Source organism: Ciona intestinalis, unplaced genomic scaffold (genome assembly GCF_000224145.3).
Source record: "Ciona intestinalis unplaced genomic scaffold, KH HT001059.1, whole genome shotgun sequence".
Classification (NCBI taxonomy): domain Eukaryota; kingdom Metazoa; phylum Chordata; class Ascidiacea; order Phlebobranchia; family Cionidae; genus Ciona; species Ciona intestinalis.
This window is the reverse complement of record NW_004191380.1, coordinates 11,543-27,515: the sequence shown is the minus strand read 5'-3', so window position 1 is coordinate 27,515 and position 15,973 is coordinate 11,543. Positions and strand designations below refer to the sequence as shown.

The 15,973-nt window shown below is 34.8% G+C and overlaps 3 protein-coding genes across 3 annotated transcripts; 2 read left to right on the top strand and 1 right to left on the bottom strand.

Annotated features, from left to right (window-relative positions):
* Nucleotides 1-1,265: 1,265 nt before the first annotated feature.
* On the top strand, nucleotides 1,266-2,716 carry LOC100184842 (protein PRRC1). Its single transcript, XM_002127281.4, has one exon. It carries the CDS (start codon nucleotides 1,314-1,316, stop codon nucleotides 2,169-2,171), a length of 858 nt encoding a protein of 285 aa, XP_002127317.1. The 5' UTR covers nucleotides 1,266-1,313; the 3' UTR covers nucleotides 2,172-2,716.
* On the top strand, nucleotides 2,690-10,123 carry LOC100187236 (fragile X mental retardation syndrome-related protein 1). Its single transcript, XM_009862030.3, is given in 16 exon segments — nucleotides 2,690-2,810; nucleotides 3,124-3,176; nucleotides 3,374-3,482; nucleotides 3,961-4,181; nucleotides 4,609-4,822; nucleotides 5,301-5,550; nucleotides 5,796-5,995; nucleotides 6,319-6,511; nucleotides 7,026-7,122; nucleotides 7,412-7,483; nucleotides 7,485-7,528; nucleotides 7,880-8,068; nucleotides 8,406-8,483; nucleotides 8,974-9,018; nucleotides 9,234-9,295; nucleotides 9,609-10,123. Coding segments are annotated over 16 exon segments (1,980 nt in total). The 5' UTR covers nucleotides 2,690-2,759; the 3' UTR covers nucleotides 9,711-10,123.
* A 52-nt stretch (nucleotides 10,124-10,175) lies between these two features.
* Nucleotides 10,176-15,342, bottom strand: LOC100177003 (apoptosis-inducing factor 2-like). The gene is made up of 8 exons (XM_002126945.3): nucleotides 15,084-15,342; nucleotides 14,732-14,850; nucleotides 13,938-14,063; nucleotides 13,553-13,645; nucleotides 12,809-12,917; nucleotides 12,138-12,290; nucleotides 11,729-11,932; nucleotides 10,176-11,148 (listed from the first exon to the last, which is right to left on the bottom strand). The coding sequence occupies exons 1-8, from the start codon at nucleotides 15,265-15,267 to the stop codon at nucleotides 10,991-10,993; spliced, it is 1,146 nt and encodes a 381-aa protein (XP_002126981.1). The 5' UTR covers nucleotides 15,268-15,342; the 3' UTR covers nucleotides 10,176-10,990.
* Between the last annotated feature and the right edge of the window lie 631 nt (nucleotides 15,343-15,973).

The following is a 15,973-nucleotide window of genomic DNA, read 5'->3' as shown; positions in this document are numbered from 1 at the left end:
CATAGTCTTGCCTGGCGGGGCAGCGGATAGTTCCATATTCCGCCTCTGTCCAATATGGCTTGGTATAGTAGTTAGCTCTAACCTGTAGCCCATAACATAATACGGGTTCGAGACTTGATACTGCTGCCACTGTGGGCCTATGTATCCTTGGGCAGGTCTCTTATGACAATTTATTCAGCCCGGGGGTCACTTATGAAGCTTTGCCACGTGTGTAACTATGTGTAAGTAGGCTAATCGTTTATTTTTTTAGCGTTATTCTTTTATGTATTAGGCAGAGAGACATTGAAACAATAAGGCAATTGGTTTTAATATGTTTTTATTGTCAAGCGGCATACACGTATAACATAAATAGTAATATGAACGATTTTTATATATTCTAGAAGTTGTTATATTTGGTTAATTTAATATTACATGATCCGTCTTTAGCAATCAGCTGTCAGTCATACAGTAAAAATCTTTTAACACACGTGAAGAAAGTGTGATATTTCGCTCTTTTATTTTCATCAGCAGCTGATATGAAAGGAAGGCGTAAGTTTTATCACATTACTAATATATATAAACGAACCCATTATCTGTAAAACTAATTAAGATTACAGTCTTTAGGTATTTTGTGTATTTATGCAGGAAATTCGCAAACGCTAGTGAAGAGCACATAAGATGTAACATATAAACTAATATGAAATATTGTACCCTTTACTTATGTTATCAAGTACGTATTCAAAAGCATAGAAAGTGGTGGAACGTACCTTAAAATATGTATAAATTATCAGAAACGTAATTTCTTATCTAAATTTGAATAATATGTTATCTGATTTCTGTTTGCAATAATTAAAACGGCTCAGTCTTTTTCCCGTACATTTTACCATAGAATAGTCTTCATAGCAGATTTAAATGATTTTATACACCAACGTATAGATATCAAGGCAGTCAAAATATACTTTTCTGTGTTTACCGATTATTTACAACCGCTATATGTCGCTACATACCATATGAATTTCACACAGGTGACGAGCCAGACGAGTTCGGTTTGTTGGTTTCAGTTTGAAACGTGTTCGTATGTTTTAGCAGTTGTATTGATTGAACCGTTAACTTTATATTAAAATGTCAATGTATAATAATCGGTGTTACGAGTTATATGAGCAGTTGTTCTTAACTTATTTTTATATCATTTTATTGAGAATTAATTAGTGAATATACCGTGCCAGGGCAAAATATTCCTAAGGTAGGTAGACCTTTTGTTCAATTTGTTACACTGTTACAGGTTTCTTCACTAGTACCGAATATAGTAATAAGAGCAAACATAGATTTGTTTTATGAATATGATGGAAGAAATCAACCCAGGTGAAAATACAGCAAGTGTTAGTGAACAAACACAACCAACACCTGTTGTTGTGGGTGATGTAGCTACACAAGGTGATGAGGAAAGTAATCCTGATGGTGGTAATGAGGCTTCAGGGGTTTGGAGTTGGATTAAATCTGCTTCAAGTAATCAGTTCATGCAGTCAGTGATGAAGAAAACTAAGACAGGAGTCGATAAGATGATCACAACATTAGATCCTGGTATGGAACCTTTTATAAGGGAGGGCGGTGACATTAATGTTGTTGTCACATCGGAGAAGGAAGTTAAATGGGGTGCTGTACGCGATGCTTTCCAAGCTGTGTTTGGTGCGGCAACTGTGGTTGGTGTCCCCGCACAATCAAACATTGCTCCACAACCTGTTGGTTACACTGCAGGTTTGAAAGGAGCGCAAGAAAGAATATCTTATTTAAGACATTCACAGCAAGTAGATGAGAACCAGGTGTGTGTGTCGGTGGAGAACTTTGTGGTTGAACAAACCCCTGATAAGTGGTTTGATGTTGGGTGTATTGTGCTTAATGATCCCGTCAACAAAATAGTGTTGGAGGTATACACACTTGCAGTGCCTGTGGAAAATGAGGTTATTCTTGACATGCAAAGAGAAACACCTGATAATTATGACTTAAGTTGGTCAGGATTAGCTGTCACAGTGGGTGAAACGATACAAAAAAGGTTGCCATGGGTTTCACCATCTGATTGGCATCGTGCGTTAACAGGAATGTCGCGAAGGAATATTATTTATTCGAGTTCCCTCTGTCTCGCTGAACTTTATAAACGAAGACTGCCGGAAAAAGTAATCGAACAAAATGTTTAAAATATATTTCCAAATTAATTAATACTTCCAACATATTTATCGACAGAAGAACAGACGATTAGTGTTTAAGTTAAGAATACTCGAAGTGGTGCATATCAAATATCTATTAAAATATTGCCAAACATATATATGTGAATGTCACAAATCATAATATACAATGTTCCATAGTTTTCTTATGTGCTGTAAAGAACGCTTTTTTCGTTTGTGTTTTCACAAATAAGAGTGCTGTATATCTAACACATTATTTTGCATGTACTGCCGCAAGGTGTGTTTGGGAATCATTGAAGCAATAATTGTTTAATACGAAAGTAAAATGAGTACGAAAGGTGAAATTGTATATTTGGTTGCGATAACAAACTGTTTTATAGAACATTTTTTGGCAGTCAATAGAGAAGTTATACATTTGATGTTTTCTTAATTCTTTAATGAATATAAACATCAGCTGTTGTTTCCATTTAAATTACTCACTGCATCATAATAGATTTAATAAATGGTTTCAATATTGGTGTTAATGTTATCCTGCTAACTCATATGTGCAATTGTAGGTATTCACTGTATACATAGGTTTGAATTGTTACTGAAGAAAATATGGAGAAAAGAACTGTTGAAGTTCGTGGCTCAAATGGAGCTTTTTACAAGGTATGTAACATTGTGTGTTGATTTTTGTATTTGAACAGTCATACATACTAATATAGCAGTATAAATATGCTGGAACAAATTCTTATGGCTGCTTAAATTAACACGAGTATATGTGTTTTTGTTTTTCTTATTTACCAAGTATATTGATGTGTTGCTCGGGGTTAAATAGAACTACATTCATTCCCACCCTTGGGTATACAACATACAACAGGTGGCAATCGTTCCTAATTCGCTTCATATATACAGCCTACCATACTATAGTAATTGCAATGTTTTTGTAACTTTAATATTAATTTTTAACATTTCTATTCAGGCTTTTCTTACTGATGTTTTACCAGATGGAATTACAGTTACCTTTGAAAACAAGTAAGTTGTGATAATTAAACAAAGTTTCATCACTTTTTCATTACTATCACTTTGGTTCGGTTTTTTTCAATTTTTTTTTGGTTCTGGAATTTTCTTTTTTCAACACAAATATTTTGTCATCAATATATAAATGTTAATGTTAGGTAAGCTAATACATCAAGTACATATTCTTGGGGTTTAACTTGGTTTTTATATAGTTGGCAAGCTGAACGCAAGATAAGTTTAGCTGAAGCAAGGTTTGCCCCAACATCCATGGATTTGTTGATTCCAGATGATGAAGAATTACAAGAGGGACAAGACGTTGAGGTGAATTTGTTAAACTGTTTATTTTAGTGTTTTGCTAACTATTGCTGATAGGTCTAATGTTAGAGGTGTCATCTACTTTAAACAAGGAGTGGCATTTGTTTTATAAGCGTAAGTGATAGTGTAAAACCAGAAGGAGTTTTTACTCGGATGTTTGTCTGTACAAACAAGCAGAGCCAAAATATATTGTATTCACCACATTAAACAACTATGAGTTTAACTGTATTTTAACAATGTCAATCAAAATTTTGTGTTAAAGAAGAAAAACGTGACACATATGCTTATTGGTTTTATGTGTTTTGACACGCAAAATCTGAAAGCATGGCATAAAATAAAACAAAAATGAAAATGTTTTTTTTTAAAAGCAACAACAAATTACTGCTGACCATTTTATTAAGCACACGAGCTAATGAATGAAGAACAACAAAATTTATGCTGATTTCCCCCCTGCATGTTATGGTAATAATCAACATATATTCAGGTCCACACACGAGCCAATGATGTTGAACCCTGTGGATGGTGGTTAGCGAAGGTTAAGATGAGCAAAGGAGAGTTTCATGTGATCGAGTATCAAACATGTGATCCGAAACATACGGAAATTGTGACGCGCGATCGACTTAGAAGGGTCAACAAACACCCTCCCTTCTCTGCTGCACCACTTCTAAAAATCTCACTACCAGTTCCGGAGGATTTACTGCAATTGTGAGTTCAATATATCATGACATAGGTCTTGTGTTTCAAGGTTACTGCAGCAATTTTTGGTATGTGAGCTTACGTGTAACCAATGAGACTTATTCATCTTGGCATGGCTGATAATTTCAGCTGTTATATAACATAAGTGTTCTGTTTCATACACCTCGTGCCTGTTTACAAGTTACTATCACTCTAGTAAGTTACTACGTATGTAACTTTGTGAGTGATTTGTTTTTCTGTATTGCTAACAATTCAGACAACCCATTAGTGACCACTGGGTTGAAGAAAATAAGTGTCTTGTCCAACAAAACATATGTCCACGAATCACGATGGTAGCAGCATTGAGACTAGAACCCATCACTCTACGTTACAGACTTAGTGTGGCTGGCCCCTTTAGTTGTAATTATTTAATGTTATTACTTCAATTTGTTTTCAGTTGTGCAAAATATGTGGAAGCACACAAGGAGTTTGAAAAGAGCACGGATGCGATTATGGTCGTGTTTCGACAAGACACAAAATGTCTCGACGTGATCGTACCAACTGAATCATCCCGAAGACGAGCTTCGATAGTTTCCGATCTTCACTTTCGTAGTCTACGAACCAAGTTATCGATGTTACAACGAGTGGAAGACGCAGCCAAACAACTTGAGGTTGGTGGAGTTGTTTAAACTTTGTGTTTCAAACAATATAACTAGTTATTTGTTTTGACAAAACAAGGGGTGCATGTTAGTATTGCTGCGCCACCAGATTCAGGCACCCATGCCCTTCAGTAAAGCAGAATATAGCATGTTTATCTTATGATAGCATGTTTATCTTACTTATGAATTACTTTACTTATAAAGTCCTGCCAAAGTTATGTGTAACTCTCCTCATATACTGAAGTTCCCCACAACCAGAAAATAGTTTCATGATGTAATACCAATATTTACCTCTCAATTCAGATCTTATTGAGCTGTGTTTATTTGCCTACCGACATTGCCTATGATTTTAGTCTCACTTGGTGGTTGCATGGTTAATGAACCAACTTTGTTCCAAATCTTAGGTCCTATGGTGTGCTGTATGACCTCTCCCACATAGAACACTCATAATTTAGAAACAGTAACAAATAATTTTAACGTATTTTTTTAGATGAGTCAACAGCGAGCCAGTTCATGCAGCGAACATTTCCATGTGAGTGAGGATCTTGTTGGACTGGCTATCGGTACAAATGGTGCAAATATTATCGCTGCCCGTCGTATTGTGGGCGTGTTGGACATCATATTAGATGAAGAAACACATTACTTCACGGTGTATGGTGAGACTAAAGATGCCGTGAAGAAAGCACGTGAGATGTTGGAATATACCGAAGAGGAAGTTCTTGTGCCACGAGCGTTTGTTGGTGAGAGTTTGCTTTTATTTAATTCATGTAATGTATGTTTAGTGTTAACCTTAGTTTTCAATGCGAAAACATTTGTTGCACACTTGCCCCTATGTTCAAAGGTGTTGCCTGTTCGATGTTGCTATTATTGTGGGGGTATGTGTCCTTGGCCAAGACAGTTGTGGCAATTGCTCCCATGTTATAACCACTCCAGTGCCTACTTGAAGATAAATAAGTTACAATCATCTATTCTTGATGACCTCCAGGTAAAGTGATCGGGAAGAAAGGGGTCACTATCCAGGAAATGATCGATAAATCTGGAGTTCTTCGTGTGCGAGTGATCGGTGATGATGAGAATGATCCCGACCACCGGGAGGACGGACTTGTGCCGTTCCGATTCGTGGGGACACGTGAAAGCATCAGGAACGCACAAGCACTTGTGGATTACCATGTTGCCTATTTGAAGGTGGGATTGAAGTATAAACATGGTGTGTATATATATGGATTCTACAGTGAGGGTCTGAAGGTTTAGGCCAAAGTTGACACATAACCTTAAAAAGAAAGTAATTACAATTACAAATGTTTATGTTAATATAATATTGTCAACAAATATATTGTTAACATATACATAAATGCAGTGGCACAGTAAAAATATAAGAAAAGCTTTTAAAAATAAAATCTAAAGTGCCTTCCCCACCTTAATTAACATACCTTGATATAATGGAAAATAACTAAAGCTTCCTAAAAACAAATCCAAAATAATTCTCCTAAATTTTCTTTCCACACAAGGATCTCGATAATCTTCGCCTCGAACAAATGAACCTCACACAGCAGATACGACAACTAGGTGGCGGTAGTGGGGGAGGTCCGTCACCAGCATCGTCGCACATGTCGTTGAATAGCCTGCCACCTCGTGGTGAGGATGAAGCACGAAGATTACAACGAAACAACCGTCGCGATCGAAGGAAATATTTAGATAAAGGTTATTTATTTATATAATATGAAAATTATTTTATAATTTATTGTATAATATGTTTTCTTTCCATCAAATACTCCTGCATTGGCTTTAAACTTTTAAAGTGGAGGGGAATTTATGAAATGTAGAAAATCCCAGGGTTGGCCTGCCTTTCCTGCCAGCTCAGGTTTGGCACCTTTGGCTTGTAGTATGTACCCTTGTAATTCTGTATTTCGTTACATATTAATATAATATAATGACTACCCATGTTGTCATACAAACTTCTGCTTACAATTTAATGATAAACTTGGGAACAAGAACATATTTTAAACATTTTAGTGATGTTTGAATAGTTTCACCCCTGCTGTTGCAGTAATTGTGTCTGTCAGCAATAAAATCTAAAAAAATATATATAGCTGTATAAAACTATTTAACATACATTCTCTTTAAAAGTAATAAAAACTATCAAATTAATTTAAACACACTGGGAATCATGAACAGAACGACAATCCTTGAAATGCAGCCACTTATATTGTTACAGATGGTGGAGCAACCAACTCCGAGTTATCGAATGTTTCCGATACTGGTTCGGAGACCGGCAATGATTCAATGGCTGAGGGGAAACCATTGACACGCAGGTTCGTGTTGTAGTTGTACTCATCTATATATATATAGGGGTTTGTATGGTCAATTCATGGGTTCATCTGAAGCAGTGACACAGTGGTTAGAGCTTAGAGGTGTTGCAACCAAGGGAAACTTGCTTCGTTACTCGATGTCACCAATCACCATTATGTGCCTTGTGCAAGACACATATATTGCTCCTATCCTAATCCAAATTGTCATCCTGCAAAAAAACGATTTTATTTCATTTAATATAGTTCCATAAATGTTCCTTAATAGTAACAATCAAAATCATTTGTCCCCCAGAGAATATGGTCCCGGTGCAGATCCACAATATAGAAGAGGTTATAATAAAAGAGGCAGCCCATCGTGGCAGGGGAGGTTATAATCATGACAATCGCCAACCAAGTTTAAGAAACACAAGTATATTTTTCTAATGTTTATTAATATTTCTATGTTAATATATTAGTTTTCTACCAGCTTTTGATAAAACTGTACAAAACTCAATCTGAATATGTTAGATATATAAATATTCCACACACCATGTTTACATTTCCATCTTACTTATTCATCTCTGCCACACTTTCAGTTTTCACTACTTTCCTGTTTTAAGAAACAACTTGCTTTGCTATCTACTCACTTTAAAGAAATTAATTTTGAAGACATAGAAAACTATCTTTTATTTTAAGAAACAAACCTATTTTTTTGGAAAATAGATCTTGTTTCGTTCCTCCTTCACCCCTCTCACTTTACTTTACTATCCACCCACTTTAGTCCTCTCCGATCCAAATCGCAACCCCTTCGATTTACTTGACGCTGATGAAACTGCCACAGGCAGCGACGCAAAACCAAGCGAAAACATTTCTCACGCAGGCGGTTATCGTGGCCACCAAGCTACAAACGGAGACGTCGATTCTCGCGATCAAACAAAGATAAACGGAAGTGTTGCTGATTCTTCAGATGGTGAGTTCCAAGTTTAACTTTATATGTTTTGTAAGCTCGTCTGCTTCTAGCCAAGAGGAAACAGGTTTGAGGCTTGATGCTGCTACCATTGTGAGCGTTTGTATTCTTGGGTAAGACACTTACATGAGAAAATTCTTCAACCTAGTGGTCACTATGTGGTTGTTTAAGTTGTCGGCCAACAAGAAAAATAATCCCCACAAAGTTACGTGCGTGGAAACTCATTATGAGGCAGCACGTGTATGAAAAAGATTTATATTTACTCATTTTATAACGACTATTGTTGCTCCCCATGCAAGAATAAATAAATTTTATTCATTCAGCATTTGTTGATATTTAGGTTCAACTCGTGGCAAGGGCAAGCGTGGTCGAGGTAAGAATCGGGGATCTTCAAATCATTCAACAAGTGACAGGGAAAGTACGTTACATCTGGTTTACGACTTGAAAGAAAAAACTTTTTTCTCTAAAGTTTTACATTATAAAAGAAATTGTGAAATATTTGTTTTTAACAAAATTGTCAACCAAAAAAAATGTTGTGAGTTTGGGCCTAAATGGGGCAGTGAAACAAGTAACATGTATTTATTGCCCTACCACGTTTGATCTTAATTATTTATCCATGAAATATCTAGAAAATATATGTTTCCTCCCAATTATAATGCATACCATGATATCTTCTGTTATATTTCCTTTATTCTTCTTTTCTTTAACAATAATTTCTTGCAAATCCCTCTTACTTTTGCATAACAACACTTTTATTTTAATTTTATAAAAACCAAAATTAAAAAAACGAACTTAAAATATATTTAAAACAATTTTTAATAATACTTTATCACGCTTTACACAATTCACAAACTTACACTTTTTATGTATTTTCCTTCATCTTCCAAATTTGTCTTTTACTTCTCTAGACTCTTCTTTTGAACAAGACTTTCCTCCTCTCTCACATAACGAAGGTATTTTAATGTCCCTCATATTATTTATAGGATCTCACATATAAGACTATTGTTACTTCATATTAAATATAAAACTATGGAATGAGATTAGATACCACATAATATCCAACATTTCCTGACCGTGATTTCAACCAATTAACAACGAACAAATGGGATAAATAAAGAGAATGAAAACATGTTCCATCCTACCCCAACCTATTAAATGCTGTGTTTAGATTCGAGCGCAACACTTAACTCAACCAAACCTGATTTGAAAGATACAGATTTAAGTAATAAGGTAAGTTAGTATTAATGTTGTATCAGTTAAATATATGTTGGATTTTGATGATGTTGGTAGTAAGTTCTTACTGTTTTATATAAACCATTATTAAACCTTTTTTTTAGTTGTTTTTTGTCATAATTCTTGCTTAGTTTATGGACTTCCGTTTTGCTGCTAGGCTTTTTTTTCGTTGCTTTAAATAATATGATCCTTGCCATTGTATTCAAAGAAAAAGTAAAGGTATTATTATGAAAACTTCCTGATTACAAATGTGTGAAATATTAATCAACTATTTAAATGGACATATTTTATTGATCAAATTTTTTTTCAGATTAAAAGTGATGAACCATCAGTAGGTGATGCTAAACCACAACGTCAGCAACGAAAGAAGCCGGTTGCTAACGGTAACAACCACGATGTCGCTACTGTGTGACATCATAATAAACATCATATGTGAAGCGAGACATTTGTTGCACGAAACAAAAACTAACAACACCTTATTTATTCTAAAGCCAAGTTATCGGTGCCTACCTAAACAATGCATATACATTAGTATAGTGGTGTTGTAGTTACAACTCGCCTTGAAATATCTTGAAGCCGCTTATTATTATTATTGTGAAATCCACAAAACTTCAAACAATTCTATTTTTGATTTCAAGTTTTTTCTTATATGTACCAACCAATGTGCTAAATACCATGTTCTGTTCAACACGCTTTTTATCTTTCAAATTTTACACTTTCTGTCAGAGTGCTGATGTTTACACCAGAGTACAAGTTACTCTCTATTTCACTTTCTTCATTTCTTATTCAGTTTCCGGGTATAATAAACTTTTTCATAGTATGGTAGCAAAACATAGGTTTGCATTTTATTTGAAGCACGCATGTGTATGTATGTTTGTGTTTGTGCACTGTGACAACTAAACCCCATCATACACAAGCAAAGAAACCCGGGCAAGATTAGTTTCGCAACTCAACGTTCAAACAAAACAAAGATTCGGAATTGAAATGACACTGTATTTAAAACACTGTCGCGGATTGTTTTTTTGCATGTTTAACAATAAAAATTTCACGAACTAAACTACCTGATTCTAATTTCTAAGCAAGCAGCAGGAGAAGAAGACTTTTTCATTACTTGGGTGATACTGCAAAAATCTGACTCTCTGGTTTAGTCGCTTGCAGCCAACGGTTTTTTATTCTCAATGACGAAATGTGTTTGAATGAATAAATGTAACTTACTTTATTCTCGCATGGCCGGAAAACGACAGTCGTTATCACACGGGTTTAACACCTCGTGCCAGCTTACTACCATTTACTTTGTGGGTGAGTTTGTTCTTGGGCAATTCACTAATGAGTAACAATAGCCCTCCTGATGTGTCTCAATTATGTCAGCCATACAAAAAAAGATCTGTAATAAATTTATTTCGTGGTAACTCATAAGCGGACACGAGATAAAGACAAAACATCCAGGGACAAATTGTCCCCGTCCGGAATATTACTGATGTGATCAACAAGCATGACTTTCTCCAGATTATAAGACGTAGAAGTACTACAGCACCCAGTATGCTTATTTATTATACAGAGTTGATTTTTTTAAATCACGCCAAGGGTACATAAAATATTGGCACAATAAGACCATTGTTACGAAGTATATGTCTCCCAATCAGCGATAAATATAAAACTTATATGTATGCAATCATATACAAGCACAATTGTTTATGTTACTGGTAGCGTCATCCCCCTAACTTGCCACGTCTTTCTCGCAAGTAAATCTTTCCCTTTAACTTTCTTCACAATTTTACTTCCAACCTGAACGCCGAACATTTGACCAACTCCATCGTTCCTCCCAACAGATACGAATATCACAAATGGACCTTTATGTTACAAAAAAGAATAAATGAGTTTTTAATTGTCTTTTAAATTTTTAGAATAAAGTTTGCCTTTTACCAATACAGACAATATATTTTGACGATACCATAGTAAGTATATACGCAGGGGTAAGATGGGATACTGTCATTGTTCACATATTTTTTGATGTGTTTAGAACAATTAACAACGCATTTTACTTGGTGGCTAGTTATAAAGTTCTGTAAACAGCTTTTGTTTACTACTAAACAGTACGATAAAAACGTGTCCCATCTTACCCCACCCTACTATAACATATATTTTTTATTTCTTCAAGTACAAAAGCGAAGGTGGTAACGTTTATTTAAAAAAAACTGAGATCAAAACGACAGTCCTTAAATTAAGCAACATTTATGTGGCAACAATAAAATAAAATAAATTAAAAAGATCTATTCTACTTTCCTGCTTCTCGTTTTTTTTTACTTTTTAGGATAAAATTTGTATTTTACCTTTTAAAATGAAATCTGTCTTGGTATTACCAAGACAAATTTCATAGTATTAAAATAGTCGGATTACATTGACTGTAAATATTACGTACTAAAATCAAACCTGTTTTATATTGTTTCCTGTTCGAATTGGTGGTATCTGCTTTGAAATTAGCAGCCAGTACCTCTGCTTGTCGTTGGGCGTGGTATGCCAACTTCTCTTCTTTCACGTCTGTGACGTCACCAAGTGCCCATATGACCTCTTCGTGGCCTTTGACCTGAAGATAACTGTTCACCTTCAATGCCCCTTGTGCGTTTATTGAACGAGCTGTAAGATTAATACATGATTGTGAGAAAGTTGTGGTGAAACCGTTATCACCTATATTCCATATATTTTCTAGTCGTGTTTGACAACGCTCTTTTAAAAACGTGAGGATACGGTTATATATTTATGTATACATTTTTGGGTTTACCACCAAAATGGGAATACGTGTCCCATCCTGCCCCACCGTGCTATATTGATAAGAACTCACCCATTTCATGTTGAAAGAATTTGTTGTTAACCCTCGTTCCCGTGCATGGTATGATGAGATCAGCATCGACCTTTGAACCTTTCTCTGTTATTACTATTTGTCCTTCTTTGGTTTGATTGACGATCAGCTCATCGAGGTTTGAAACTCTCTCGTCTGTTTAAATAAAATGATTTAAGCTAATATGGTAAACACATAACAACTATATAAGTCGCACAACGTGAATATATGGTGTCACTTAATGTTTTGTATAAACTGTTTCAGAACAATGGAACATGTTAAAATTATAGTTTCGTTAACTGATGGGCACAATACTGGTAACGTTAAATAATGATTTAAATAAAAAATGGTATTTAGTAAATCATGGGATAAGTTCCTGTCATTTCGTATATGGTTTCCTAGAGATAAAAGTTATTTTCGGTAAAACATAATTTATTTGAGTGTTTTGTCCGTTTATATCTTGTTTTCGTAAAGTCACGATAAAAATCAATAAATCCAACATGCTGGTACAACGCTTGAATAAAAAGTTGTCGTGAGAGTGAGCCGTTCCGGATAAACTCTCTTTTATTGCGTCGCAATCACAAACTTTGGAGGAAACGCGTAATTAAACTCGTAAGCGTGACAGACGATATGAAGACGACAAATCAACTGTAGTCACTCTCACGCATACGAACCTAAAATAACAGATATCTCCTTCGCACGCAACACGTTCAGTAAATTTCGCTGAAACTTAGTTTTTGTTCGACTTGAAACAAGGTAGTTGGTGGATGATACGATTGTAACCTGGGAAATAGAAATTGTTTGCATTCATATCCCACACTTTAATAAACATCTCTTCACACATTATCTTCTCGTAGCGGGGCAACGACAGTGGTACACAAGTTTCCTTGGTCATAAACATTGTGTCAACTTACCACGTATGTAACTTTGTGGCGGATTGTTTTTCCATATGGCTGGCAATTTAGTCAACCCGTTAGTGACATTAGTTTGAGTAAGAAAAACAAATTCCGTTAAGTGTCTTGTTAAAAAACAAATAAGACAACAATGGTAACAGTGACAAGCCTTGATTAGTTTAAAGTGGTATACCACCGAACATTTTTTAAAAATATGGTTAGAGATGCTTAAACAGTGAATCTAAGGGTTCCACCAAAGCTTTAAACATTATGCCAAGTTCGAAAAAAAATATTATTTTTTTATTTAGGAACTAGAAACGATTAAAGTTGTGTGAAACTTTTTCTTCTGGGCAATTCCATGCGTTGTCGCGCGGCCGACTTTTTTAATTTAAAGATTGTATTTGAGGTTTTAACACGGATTTGTTTGGGCTTTTCCGTTGTTTTAAACTCTGGTTGTACATTTAAATCACATATGGGCATTTTTTATATACAAATTTATATTTTTGGTATGCCCCATTAACTTACCGACTTATCCGGATAGTCGGTTTTGATTTCACCAGCAAGTTCCACACCCACTGCACCTCCGCCGACCAAAACTATTCGACGAGATTTCATTATCTTCAACAAACAAGTTTAGTTGTCAGAAGATACATTGAATACAAACACATATTTCTTCAATTAAAAAACAATTTACTGACTTGATTACTGTCTTTTTGTTTTTTAGGGTAAATAAACAAATATAACTTTTATAACCGGATGTTCTGATTAAATAATTTTTAATATATAGCTGACATGTTAGACAAAATAACCAATGAGTCTCCAAAGGTGAGGCAGCTACAATGGTAGCAGCATTTTCCGTATTCATGCGTTAAAAGCAGTGCGCTTGCAACTTTGTATATTTATCACTGACCTCTTCTCTGTAATCAGTATAAATTTCTTTCCCTTCATCAATATTAACATCGGGATAATCCTTGCTCAGGTTAGAAGGAAAATTAGATCGGGAACCAACAGCAATCACTAAATGTGTGTAAGCGACCTATACGGTTATAATAAAAATATCTTGATTGCGCAGCAAAAAATAGCATGAAATGTGTGTTACATCATAAATCCCATATTTCATGAACTATTTTGAACAATTAGAATGCTATTTTAGAGTCGTGAAAATACGGTTATATATTTTTGCAAATATTATGTGTTTAATAAAGCGTCGACAAAAATGAAAATTCAAAGTTTGTCTTATATCTTATACCCCGTTTTATATTAGATTGCGGGGAGATGGGACATAAGGGACTTGTCATAAATTATCTCGAAGTGCAAATGGCTGAATTTCTAGTATAGTAGGGTGGGGGAAGATGGGACACCTTTGACACATAATAACCAAATATTCTGATCGTGTTTTAAACATTGAACAACGGTCGATGGGAGCCTTGAGGATAAAGTTTTATAAAAAATCGTTGAATGTTTGTTTACTACCGAATTGGAGGAGAAAATAGATTGAAAAGTTGTCCCACTTTCCCCCACCCTACTACATATTTTCAATATAATATCTTGTTATTACATCAATGTAATATATTTAAATAACTCCTGAGGTATAAGTTATAAAATAAAAAAAATATGTCCCATCCTCCCCCACCCTACTATGCTATTCATATGGAATGGAATAATAACATATTATCATATAAGTTTACATCTATATATATTTACCGTTCTTCCATCTTTTAAAATAAGGATTTTGCTTTTTGTATCAATGTTTTCAACATAACCTCGCATGAATGAATCGCCAATCATGCTTTCGTATGGAAGAAACAAGTTTTTCATGTAATCTGTACAATCAATGAATGTAAAGTTACTTCGTTATATAACGTGTATGTTGTTGAGAATTATTTAAAAAATTATTTGTGTCAGACCTCAATTTTAATTGCAAAATATTGACGTTTAAAGTTTGTTCATTACAATGGTAATTGTTATTTACTTTGGCGTGTCGAGGCGTAAATGTTTACTGTGAGACACAAGCAATACAGTCTTATTCTGTCACTTTATAATTTTGTGGTATTACCGTCATCCACAGTAGCTCGTAACGCCCCAATGCTGTGAAACATTGCATCTCGTGGGTCAATCAAGGTGACTTTGCAGATATTTGCTTTTATCATCTGTAATGCAAGGTGACTTCCACCATACCCTCCTCCCACTATAACCAGGTGCATATCACTTTGAAACTCAATCGAATTACACAAACCCATTACTGTGGGCTAACTTTATTAACAATGGAGTGCGAAATCGTATAAATTACTTCTTATAAATCTAAAGTACGTTGTGTTTAGTAGTCACGTTTTGAATTAACAGCTTTCGTAATTAACAGTTCCGTTAACAGTGTTTTTAACGGATGTTGATAATTTACTCCCCTTCGTTATTTCAAATTATCTGATCCTCGCTGCTGTCTCTGAAAAGATAAAATAAACTGCATGGTATGTTTATGTACTCACAACCTGTACTAAGGTAGTCACGCTGGCCAATACAACTATATAGGTTGATTGTTTCTGTCTGATGATAACGAAATACGATTTACACTCGAGTTGTAACGACCGACCGCTTCTACGCAAACATAACACTGTTTTTCTTGGATGCCTTTAATGATCGTTGTACTGAAAAAAGAAGCGCTCGTTTTATCCGATAAAAGAGAAAATCGCAATACAAAAATATTGTTTTTACCTACGTCGTTTTGCAGTTAAAATTAATATTAAGATAAAAATAAATATGCTACGTAAATAATTCAACCGTCAGGTCATGTATTCTCTTATAGTATTTTCCAATTTTATTGTGTCTTGCTTTTACTTAAGTAGTTTTATTTAAAAAAAATTCAAATCAAAAATATAAATTCAAAAATATATAGTACAATGGGGGAAGATGGGACACTTAAGCACATATAGCCAAAATTTTCGAAAATTA

Excerpts from the sequence above, each read along its gene's own strand:
- LOC100177003 (XM_002126945.3), bottom strand. The coding sequence starts at position 15,267 with ATGGGTTTGTGTAATTCGATTGAGTTTCAAAGTGATATGCACCTGGTT. Across the intron at positions 12,918-13,552 it reads CCGACTATCCGGATAAGTCG|GTTACAATCGTATCATCCAC; the intron begins GTAAGTTAATGG and ends TCTATTTCCCAG. Across the intron at positions 11,149-11,728 it reads CAGGAAACAATATAAAACAG|GTCCATTTGTGATATTCGTA; the intron begins GTTTGATTTTAG and ends TGTAACATAAAG.
- LOC100184842 (XM_002127281.4), top strand. The coding sequence starts at position 1,314 with ATGAATATGATGGAAGAAATCAACCCAGGTGAAAATACAGCAAGTGTT.